The sequence below is a fragment of the Dermacentor silvarum genome, chromosome 5 (genome assembly GCF_013339745.2).
Source record: "Dermacentor silvarum isolate Dsil-2018 chromosome 5, BIME_Dsil_1.4, whole genome shotgun sequence".
Classification (NCBI taxonomy): Eukaryota; Metazoa; Arthropoda; class Arachnida; order Ixodida; family Ixodidae; genus Dermacentor; species Dermacentor silvarum.
In genome coordinates, this window is record NC_051158.1 from 157,695,731 (window position 1) to 157,708,024 (window position 12,294).

Here is a 12,294-nt window from a genome sequence, read left to right on the forward strand (position 1 = left end):
TGGAGCCTTAATTGCTATATCACTTAAAAGGACTTTCCCACTTGTCACCTGTCTTCTTTTTTCTTTCGTGCTCTGTATGCTCTTGCGCTTATGTTATGTTATACTAGTTGCTATATTTTACGATAATGCTTTTTATGACCAATAATCATTGCTGCAATGGATACCTTAATCCTTTGGAAGAAAGGTTACTCCAGGATATTATCCATTCCATAGAAGCATTTTTGAATGGTACGCTAAGCTGATTTTTTTGCATGGTTGGGCGGGTTAACCTCTGGTTGAATAATTACTTGTGACTGACTCACTGATTACTCAATAATCAATCAACAAAATTGTCAAGCCCTGAATAGTCGGTAATTTGGTTAAAAAACAACCAGAGGTAGGTGATTACAAGTGTTTTATGTGAGAACTCTATATTTACATAACACCCACGATCTATAGTTCTGACATAGAACACATCGGGCATATATAAGGCCTTTTAGAGTGCGTAGGAACCTCCATATCTACAGAGAACAGTTACTTGAAATGGCACATATGGCAATGACAATGTGCAGCAGCACTGAAACAAGGCACGAAGCTCAATACGCATAACTTCGTAAAGAAAATTTCATAAATTATGAAAACTGAGTTATGCATAAAGAATGATAGTGGCCACTGACTACAACGTACAATATATGATGACGCTGTACTATCAGAATGGCACCAATTGGAATGGATACAAAAAGCAACATATAAACCTTTTAAGGCCAGTTTTTTTCACCAAATATGACCCGCCGGGGTCAGTTTTCTTTTAAAGATTTATCATCGTCAGATTGATCCACTTCCACAAAAATTCACAGTAATTTTTTTTTAGCATGACCATAAAGTGACAAATAATCCCTCGGTAAACATGCATTCTTTATTCATGAATACAGATGGGCTGGCATAAATACTTATAAGACCAAAAAAGTAGATACACTGGAATAGATATACAGTCAAGCCTCGATATAACAAAGCTGGTAAAATCAGCACTTGCTTCATTATACTGTAGAACCTCGCTGTTACGTTCCCAGGTGCTGCGTTTTCCCGGCTGTTACGTCGTTTTCGGCCGGGACAAGCTCCTATAGGACCGTATGCATTGGTAACCCCGCTGTTCCGTTGCAACTGTGGGGCTGTTCCCGCATCATGCGTTGTGAACTGCCACTCCGCGCCGGCCCAAGCGGCCATTTTGACTTTTCATGTTGCTTGACTTGGTGTCTTGATGATGAGATTGGCCACTCAAAGTGTCGGGGGCGACACCCATGACATATTTTTGGCTTCCACCACCAAAAGCATGGCCTTTGAGATCCATATTTGCCATCTAAAGATGGTGTCTATGACGCGTTGGGGCCCTACTATTGGTTTTGGCGCATTGATGTTCCGTATAAAGTCCAAGGGCGATAAAGCCAACGCCGCGCGTCGTATGCTGTATGTGCGAGTGAAAGTGTGTGAGTGTTGCCGATTAAGGCGGCCAAATCTCGTGCGTGCAGGGAAGAAAAGGGAGGAGGGAGGGAGGGATAGGGGGCGGCGTTGTACTTTGGCATCAACTGCGTACTGCGCAGCGGCGTGCGGTCGCGTGGGCCATATCTTGAAAGTGATTGATCTGCATTTGGGGCAGAGTCTAGGCAGTGTAGGTGCATCTGCGGCTCGTAGCATTGTGTGTGCTTTGTGTTCTCGGCGCTCAGTTTGCGTTGAAGCAATAGACAGCAGCAGAAAGGTCACTTCGCTCACTGCTGCTGCGGCGCTTCCTCACGCCAACGTTTCACAGCACGTGTCCGCGCTCATCGAATGTGATGTGTTCATGTTTGCCTGTGGGCGCTGACACCACGCTCGTTAATATAGTTAATAAGCGAATGTTTACAAGTTTATATGGACGATAAAACTATTATCCTTATTTTATATAGTTGTCTACTAATTTGCAATCGCAATCGATGCTTCAGCTTTCAGGCGAAACTACGACTTTTTTTCACATGTAAGAATTAAAGTAAAATTGTGTGCAGTTCATCACTACTCTCATTTCTTAATTTTTCCTGTCTCTCGGCTCTTGTGTTCCCCGGCTCTTACGTTTTTTTTTATGGTCCCGTGAAAAACGTATCAGCGGGGTTCTACTGTATCAAAGTTTTGTTCCATTGAAATTTGACCTTATATTCAAATAAGTACAGTCGCCAATAGATTTTCTTACACGAAGGGGTTACATGAAAATAATTACACGTCTGATGGTGGCATCGAATTTCAGTCTTCAAACACAATAGCCCAAGGCTCTAATCATTAGGCCACAACCACTTGCATTCTTTTCTTATGCCAACACAAACTAGTTCTTTTTTTAGATAATTTGTGCATGCTTCATGTCTTGTACAGTGTGGGTGCAAGAGCACGAATGCATGAAAGTTCGAGAGTACATGTGCACGCCAGTTTCTAATATATAGATGTGCCCACGCACAAGAGTTTTGTGACATTCGAAGGTTTATATGGTGTGGTCTCTAGAGACTGGTGCATGTCTCTCATTGAGATGTGCTGTTTAATCTTGACAATCTACCAAAGCTTCATTTACATAGGTTCCCACAGTCTAGATACGCTGCCTAAAGCGTAGCAAAGGATGTAAATGAAGCTTTGGTAGATTGTCAAGATTAAACAGCACATCTCAATGAGAGACGTGCAGCAGTCTCTAGAGACCACACCATATAAACCTTCGAATGTCACAAAACTCTTGTGCGAGAGCATATCTATATATTAGAAACTGGCGTGCACATGTACTCTCGAACTTCTTGTGATGTCCCTATTCACTCCTTTGTTACGGCTTAAAGGGACCCTGGAACGATTTTGGCAATGTTGTACAAACATGCCGAGTCGTTAGGGTAGGTCCTTCTGATCATTACGTGACACATTTAAGTGCTTCGCATACAGCGTGTAAATAATTGTAAGAGTTTAAAAATTTGCATCACTACTGATGGTAGTGGTGCCGCTCCCCAGAGTTTTCAGCTGCCCAATTACAATCTATGTAGCTAGCACGCATGACATTAGTTGGGCGAGCTAACCGATTGGCTACCCAGGTGGCGTCATCGATAACTTAATGAACTTTGTGGTGAAAAAATGTTGTTCATAGTAGTTTGAATGTTGGGTGTTTCTATAAAAAATAAGTAACAAAGAGAATACACAATGGCAATTTATCGCTACACTCGAGCACTTCTGGCACACAGCAAGGGTCGTCTGCTTGTGTTACAGTGTGCTCTGTGTTGACGTGAACTGCGCGGTCAGTGTTGGTCTCATTGTTTCTTTTCGCGAAGACCATAAATCGCCTTTGTTGTGTTGTATGCTGCATACCTAGTGATTGGCGACACGTCTAGGTGCGACATTGTGTACCTGTGCACTGCAAGAGGCGAGCAGTGTGGCTACAGCGCATTGGGCTGACGCTATCTTATCGGTGCCAGGATCTGCACATTTGCGGTTCTCACTTCACGCTGGAGGATTCCAACCACAATAGAGAGTTTTAGCGTGCCCGGTATTTCGGTAGGAGCTGGTAGACTGGGCATTTTGCCAGGTAGGTGGAGGCGCAAACATGAGTGGCATGCAGGGTGCAGCCACCTAGTGGCACAGAGCTCAACCAGACAAACACAGCTAATATAGCAGCAACCAAGTGTATTCTACTTTGCTGCTGGTGTAAATTTTTGGCAGCAGCGTAATTGTGAACACATTGTCTTTTTAAATGTATAAAATGTTTTACACTTGGTTACAGCAATATTAGGTCTGTGTTTGGCTGGTTGAGCTCTGCGCTACCAGGTGGCGGCAAAGTGCAGTCTCCTCAGGCAGCTCACATTCACGCTAAAGCCCTTTCATTGCTGTGGTAGTAGTGTGGAGGGGCTTTAGTTTATGCCTCCGGTAATCCGTCAAAACACCCAGCTATCTGCGTTTACTGGAATACCGGACACACTCGACGGTGCTACAGAATGCTTGCGAAGCACGCTGCTTGGATAGCTCTCGCTGGGGAACGACGACCAGGCAGCTAGTGGAGAGGTTGGAGAGGTTTGACACGCTGAATCCGAGACACCTGAAGTAAGCGATGCAACGTCACATCATGATGCAGAGCCAGTGAAGGTGGAGCTTAGCCCCGATCGCTCGGCGAACGAGTTGAGAAATAGCATGGCTATGGCGGAGGGTAACGTGTAATCGTCCGTAGCTCTCTTAATATCAGACGCTTGACCTAAATTGTGGTCCGAATGTTTTAGTGTAGTTGTGCCCTACGCGTCTACAAAACTTGTCCTAACCATTTCAGGGACCCTTTAAACAGTGTGTCTTGCCGTGATGTTTCACCAACTAGCCCCATTGCAGCATTACTGGATTCCCATGGTCTGTGGGATCTGCATAAAATTAATATTTCGTCCAAAGAATGCTATTGGTTCTTAGGCTGAGCTATGTTCAGCTGGAATGCGAAAGCTGAAGCGTTCACATCCCGCTTTTCTATGGTGGCTCTATGCCCATTATGAAACACGTATCGACAGTGGTGCCAGATTTCTCGTTGGGTTGTATTGTAATAAACACTGGGCGTAACGGTGTTGTTTCCCAACTGTGTTGTGCGCAGACTATGAGAGGCTGCAGTTCTGCGACCGCGAGACGCAGCTGCGCTACCTGGAGCTGCAGCTTCAGTTAGTGCGCCCCAGCGGAGGCCTGCCGCTGTTTCTGCACTGCCGCAAGGCCGCGCCTGACCTGCTGGACGTTCTCAGTCGCAACAGGGGCCTCTTCACCGGTGCTGTGGTCAGTGCCACCTTAGTTCACCGGACTGGCTGTCTGTGCTTAGAGTTATTGTACTGAGTGTATTTTTTGAGACCACACAGAATTGTTTTTAATTGCCTGCAGCAGATAGCATATTTCTAGTCATTGAGCTGCATTACTCAAAAGACAATACTTGCACAAGAAATCGAAATGCATATTCGACTAATTAACAAGAAATCACTAAACAACTTTTTAATTAATTACTGATGATACATTTTGCAATTTAAGAATTGTATCCAGCGAGGTTGTCAAAGACTGGCTGTTGTGAATCTCGTTGTCACTGCCGCTGCTGTGGTCGCCTCCGTCGCACAACGCTGCCGTCTGTCGCGAGAACGATCGCCCCGTCGGAGATCTCTTTGCAGAACGAGGCAGCACTTTCTGCACTGAGAAACTCCTCCATTGAAGCACCACCTATTTTATTGTCAGTAGTGACGTGCTCTCAGAGTTCGCTTATGTGAGTGGCATCCACCGTGTTGGTTTCACCCATTAGGGGCTTCGTCATCGCGCACAAAGCCTGCCTTTTGCATTGATTGGCATGGCCACTGCTTGTAGCCTTCATGATCGTGATCGTCGACTGCACGAGCTCGTACTTCTTTGAGTCTTGCAAAATTTGCAGCTTCGTCTCAAGCGACACAGCTTTGCGCTCTGTCGGCGCACCTCCCGCTGCTTCCGCGGCGCATTTCCGCGCTCGCTGAGAGAGAGGGAGCACAGGCACCGCTCGCGTATCGCTTTCTTTTACCCCCCTCCTATTCTGACGCTTGCACTACCGCCGGCGACGCAGACACGAAGCGGCTGGCGCCATCTTGTGCACGCTGCACCAACTTGTGCTACTCTCCGTGGCTTTCGCAATCAGCGCGCAGGCGGGATGTGCAGTAATGGCAGCAGATACGAAATCGCGTAGGCAAATTTCTCGCATAGTCTCGGTTAAGGGCACCTTGGGAACACAAATTTCATTATTATTCTGCGTGAAAAACGCCGCCCAGAAGAAAAATTTCGATCGTTTTATCCAATATGCGGTGAATAACATATGGTTATATATGCGGTTTCTTTCTCATAGTCCTAATGATACTCTTAAGTCGACTCATCGTTGTAACCTGTATATCGTTATAGGTGGAGTGCACTTTAAAGCAAACTCTTGCACTGGAGGATATGAAAGTTGCAAAACATGGTGGATCAGCCAGCATGAGAATAATGGCTAGTACATGGATTTGCGTAAACCTTATCCATCTGGCTTCAAACAGCTTTGCGACTTTGTAAATTGATCACTTTCAACAATATATTGGGTTATAAATGCAACAATTGTCAATGATTATGCATGTGCGCAAAGTCTACATTGAGACAAGCTTTCTACATTGAGACAAGCAGGATCGCCTCAAAATTTAGGTCAACAAGGACAGATAAAGCACAGTAAGTAAAGCCACAAGCATGAAGTTCAGACAAATTCATGTAGTACTAACCTTTTATCCCCTTGGTAGCTCAGCACTTGCAATGTCAAAGTTCCTTGCAGTAGTTTGTGTTGAAAACTGAAAATAACTGTTAACTTCCCCGTTGCTTTTTCTGGCTTCATTCTCTCTTGGATGATGGTTGTCTAAGTTATGCTAGAGCATTTGCACGGCACACATAATTTTGATTGCGTATATTCTTAGTCCTCGTCTTATTTTGCACCTCAATCCCTTTTGAGTCATGTACCAACTGGCTCGAGAGTCGATGTTACTTAGCCAAACATACTTTATTCAACTTCCATTATAGCCGATTGTACAAAGCGTGACACTGTATCCGTTCAGGTGTGTCGCTTTTCCAGCCATATGCACTACCCATCCCTGGAGAATTTCTGACCGTCCACGTGCAAACCGTGCACATGCGTTAATAGACTTTCTAACCGTCTACGTGTGAACCGTGCATGTGCGCTAATATCGTGACAGCGAGACGGTGCTCTTTTGATCTACCGTCGTCCATATTTTGCACCCTTTCGCAAATGTTAGCGAGGCATCGAGGATAGGTACTCGCTTAGCACCCTGCAGGCCTGCGTCGAAATTCTTCTAGCAGCTACATTTTCTTTATTCTTTTAACATAGTCATAGTATCAAGGCCAGATAGCAGACTAAAGTCGGTACGTGTAGGCAAAAAATGCATTTAAAAAATTCAGCCAGTCTGTTTCCCCTCTTCTTCTCGCTTATAACGGATGTTACTGAAGTTATGCTAGGTAGCATTGTTCCATTCGTGGGTAACCCTTGTGGTGCAGGTGCATTCATTTGATGGCAGCAAGGAAGAAGCAGCTGCGTTTCTGGACTTGGGCCTCTTCATTGGCATCAACGGCTGGTGAGCGTTGTTACCTCCTCATGCCCACTTTCAGGAAACTAGTGAGCCAGACAACGCTGAACAGAGATGGAGGGCTTTATCGCTGTTATTTTGTCTTCCTTTGTTGAAATTTCTTCCTCACTCAACCACTCACCATCATCACTTTGCTCTTCCATAACATCAATAAATTTGTTCATCGATCCCTCTTTCTGGACTCGTACTGATGAGTCCAGGGCATTTAGAAACACAATCTGATGATGACGATAGGAGATGAGCGAGAAAGAAATTTCAGCAATCTCCTTCCTTTCTGCATACTTGCCAGCTCTACCAAATTTCTGCAAGAGTTTAGGGATTTGGACTTGTTCTATGATTTTACTAATGTTGCGTCAAGTTTTGCTAAAAATAAATACCATTTGCAAAAAAAGTGTCGCTTGTCAGTCTTTCACCTTAGCTTTTGAAGTATTCTGATGGTAAAAGGATGCCAGATGGGGGACTTGCTTGAAGCAAGTTTATATGCACAAGTTCCTGATGGCAACAGCTCATCGACAGTGCTTTTTGTTTTCTACAATGCCATAGACGAGCTGGTTTTGTCTCAGTGTTCTGTTGTGCTTCTGGTAGAAGGCAGCGCACACTTCATGGGGCAGCACAAGCAGTAGTGAGTTTATTCTTGCTCAGAAAACATGTACAACTGGGGGTCTTTGACAATAATTTGACCATTTTTTGTCACAATTTGGGATACCGTATTTATTCAATTATAGGGCGGTCATGGTTACAAGGCGAAGGTGCAGCTGGGGGACCCAAGACAAAAAACTGAAATATGAACACCCATATACGGCGATATAGAGTAGCTGACGGATTAGTCAGACTCATCGGGCATTGCCCAGAATACTGAATTATTAGCACAGCGAAAACACAAAATCGCAACCAGGAAATAGAGGGGAAGGGTACTTCAACATGTGGAGACAGGGAGAGGGTGGGATTCCATAAGAGATAACGAAGCTGGTTTGGTGAGAACTTTCTCTTGAGGTATGGCTTTACAGCACCACGTGCTGCGATGCCGTGAAGCCGTGTTATAAGGTAAAATTCACACTGCCGTGAAGCCACACCTCGAGAAAGAATTCACATATAACTTGCCCTCTGCCTTTATTGTTACATTTTTTATATTCTTGGTGCGGGCTATACACGTGAAAACATGGTATTGGCTCACCTCCAATTTTAGTTGGTACAATTTACAGGGCCATTTAATATCTGGATCGGCAGAAATGTGGGGCTGCTGCCGCCATTATAAAAGAGTAACTAAATCTGTTATTCTCACATATAACAGAGGGGGGATAAATTCCATGCTAGGGGTTCTGAGCTGGGAAAAAATGTCACCTTATATTCAAATAGATAGGCAAATAGCGTGGCACAGAAGAGCTTAATTAAAGGATAGGTATTGAGAAAGCTTTGCATATAGACTCTGACCTTTCATTGCCGTCTTGGTGAATCACTTTACTTGTTTGCCGTGTGGCACTGCTAAAACCTAATGTGATGTTTTTTTTTTAATGTCATTATTTTCAAATCGCAATGCATCTTCCAAACCAAACGAGAGAGGTTCACAGGAAGGTGGAGACACGAAGTGATGAACAGTGGTAGAGCAAGGAATGTCTCTTCAGCCAACGCTTCGACCAGGGACTTGTCCTCGTCAGGGTAGCAACTGCTTTCCTTGGCGGAATTTCCCAAACAATATGCATTAAACTTTATTAAAGTTATTAATATAGTTACTCATTTAAGTTTTCTCCGTGACTAGGGCTATAGTCTAGGCACGGGCTTGACCAGTCACACCAGGTGAAGACAACTGGCTTACCAGGTGGTGTGTGAGTGACAGCTCCTTCTTTATTGACAGCTCCCTCAAGACTGCCGAGAACCTGGCAGTGGCTGCCACCATCCCCAGAGACCGACTTCTCATTGAGACAGGTGGGCACTGTGCATGCGCTGTGTGAGCATAGGGTGACAGACAGTAAATAAGTCAATACTCACTCGCCAATATTTTCTAAGACTCACTCGCACTCATGTGCACTCGTGCTCACCAGCTCTCGTTCATGTTCATAGTCACGTCCATTCACTTTTACCGCCACCCAACCATGCTCATACTTGCATCCACTCCCACTCCCTGGCAATCACTCACCTACAGTCACTCACGTTCATACTCACGTCCAATCTAAATCACTATCGGTGACTTGTTTGTAGTCCCACCTGTTCATGCTCATCATTATTATCAGCCTGCAGAGGTAAACCTCGATATAACGAAATTCTCTATATATCAAAAGTATTTAACTTTTACCTTTTTTTATTTTTATATCCATAGAACACCATGTATTTGGAACCACAATACTATAACGAAATCTGTTTATACATGATTTCAATGCAGTTAAACCTAGATGTACCAAAGTCGGTAATATCTGCATTTTGCTTTTACGAGAACTGGGCCGAAAATTGCCAACGTGGTGCAATCGGATATGAAACCAAAACTGCCCTAATGGTGTTTGTTTGCTTTACCGCATAGCGCGGAGGTATTGCGGTGACGCTGACTTTAAAAACATGTGCGGTAAAGCTGTCTTTAGGAAACCGGCAACCATTGTACACTACATATTTTTCATGCAAAAAAAAATTGGGTGCGCCTTTGATTTCTGCTTTATTTAGGAGCTTTAATGTCATTTCCGCATTAATTTTTACTTTGGACAAATAGAAAGTGGTTAACATCATTCGGGGGCACGTTAGAATAACGCAAATACTGGCAAATGAATCAGTGGTGTGCTTTGGCATCTTTCTGCAGTTTGTTTAATTTGGCCTGGTGGATGATTCATTCAATTTCATTGGTCCCGTCAAGGTTGAAATAACGGAAGTCAACTGTACTGAGATTCAATCTTTTAGGCAAATAAGTACAAGCACTGATGGATTTTTCTTACACTGAAGAGGCCACAAAGTATTTTTTAGTTATCAAGCAGTCAGAAACAGCAAGCTAGAATGAGGAAAAAAGTAATTTTGTTGAATTAGAAAGGCCAAGACGAAAGATGCTGTTTCATGCCATGTCGATGATATCTGCAGATCGATGGTATGAAGCGAAGCCAGCTACGCTTTCATGTCCACCTTGGCGGCTAACAGTATCGCCCACAATGGGACGACCCCGTCATGAAAAGTGTCGACAGCAGGGAGCAAATACTTCGTCTGCCTCTCGCTTCAACGTTTCTCCAAAACTCGAGATTACGCAGCCTCCGGCATTAAACACATGGGGAAGACAGCACACAGTGCCACGCCATCTCAGTTCGCCCAGCCTTTGCACATGCGGATGGTCACCTCTAAAACAGGACGAGTGGGCTGCATATGGGCTTAACCGTGCTGACTGGCTGCTAATTTCTTTGCAGCAGCAGTAGAATTTTCTTCTATTGAAATACTATATAAACCCACATGGTTATGTTGAGATTTTATGGACAAGTTATAAAAAAATATGTATATATATATATATATCCTTATATTGAGGATCTCGTTATATTGAGCTTTGTAATATCAAGGTTTGATATTTCACTGCTGCCACGAAGGAATATCGGGACAATAAATAGAAGCTTCCCCAGGAGCAGATTGTTAAATAATTGAACTACAGTCAATGACCAAAAATTCGGACACCGAAAATTCGGACATGCTTGGTAATTGATACTTCTTTGCAGCACCGCCTTTCCCCCATAGACGCCGTGTATAACAACGACCGAAATTTCAGACCATCTAGGCCTCCCCATTCGATATTTAGGACTCCGTCCGCGCGGTCCACGCCAAGCTTTTTGTTATTGTCGCTATTGCTAACTGACACCAAGGCTGCCACCAAATTATGAAGTAGAACCTCAGAGATTATACAGACCCAAAATCTCGGAGGCTAGTAGGTAATTCGCATCGCCATCACCATCGTTTTCTGGTTCCGTCGCCATTTTTTTATGCTTTGTTGTGTTGAATGTTGCATCAGTCACCATTCCGCGTTCTTCGAGCGTGCTGCATAGTATCGCCTGTGTTAACTACGTTTTGACCACGAGGTTGTCACGGCAGTAGGCTACACTGATCAACTTCGACAGTAGGTAGTATCGTGCATATCTACAAGATGCAAAGCATGGTGCCAACTCCACCTTCGCAGCTAGCGCCACTGACGAAGCGGTGCAAGTACAAGACGATGGCAATGGCGCAGAAAGCTGCTGTCGTACAGCTCATGCAGAACAGCCGGTCACAGGTTGAGGTAGCCCAGGAATCCGTCATTTTGAAGCAGACTATCTCGGGCTACGTGAAGAACAAAGCCAAGATTCTTGGAGCGACTGAGAAAAGTGCTACGGCCCAGAAGAAAAACCTCTGTCAAGGCAGATACCCCAAACTTGAAGAGGCTCTGAATATCTGGCTGGGCACCATGGTTGTGCAGCACATTCCCATATCTGGTGACCTACTGAAGCAAAAAGCCGAGACCCTCGCGCTACGGATGGGAATCATAGGCTTTAAGTTCAGTGACGGCTGGCTGCGCAACTTTAAGACGCGATATTACCTCATCTTCAAGAAAATATGCGGCGAAAGTGGTGCTGTGGATAACATGTTGGTCGCAAATTACCGCACTGACGAGCTGCAGACCTTGCTCAGGTGACACTCGCCGGACAACATGTTCAACTGTGACGAGACCGGACTGTTTTATAAGCTTCTGCCAGAGAAGACGCTTGCTGTTTCCGGAGATCCTTGCCATGGTGGGAAGCACAGCAAGGAAAGGGTTACCGTTCTTTTAGGCGCAAACATGTCCGGAACTGAAAAGCTACCGCTTTTGGTTATAGGAAAGTCGAAAAACCCAAGATGCTTTAAAGGCATTAGATGTGTGCCCATGTTGTACGAAGCGAACACCAAAGCCTAGATTACGCAACAGTTGTTCGAAGGCTACGTGTGCAGGCTCAATAAAAAGTTTGAGGCACAAAAGCGCAACCTGCTGCTTGTTGTTGACAACTGCGGTGCCCATGGCCTGATCAATAAATAATTTGAAGGCAATTCAAATCGAATTTTTGCCACCAAACACCACGAGCGTCCTCCAGCCCATGAATCAGGGCATCATCAAGAACCTAGAAGCGCTGTACCGGTCATGCCTGCTACGTCTCATGGTGCTGTGCATCGACAGTGGCAAACGTTACAGCGTGGATTTGTTGTCAGCCGTTCACATTGTTGC

At 44.6% G+C, this 12,294-nt stretch overlaps 1 protein-coding gene across 1 annotated transcript in view; it reads left to right on the forward strand.

The window, feature by feature from the left end:
* Nucleotides 1–12,294, forward strand: part of LOC119453815 (deoxyribonuclease TATDN1) — a 61,856-nt gene that overhangs the window by 20,104 nt on the left and 29,458 nt on the right. Inside the window, exons 6-8 of the mRNA XM_049668541.1 lie at nucleotides 4,592–4,764; nucleotides 7,024–7,100; nucleotides 8,965–9,035. Of these exons, the coding sequence (XP_049524498.1) occupies nucleotides 4,592–4,764; nucleotides 7,024–7,100; nucleotides 8,965–9,035 (321 nt within the window). The remainder of the gene's footprint in view (nucleotides 1–4,591; nucleotides 4,765–7,023; nucleotides 7,101–8,964; nucleotides 9,036–12,294) is intronic.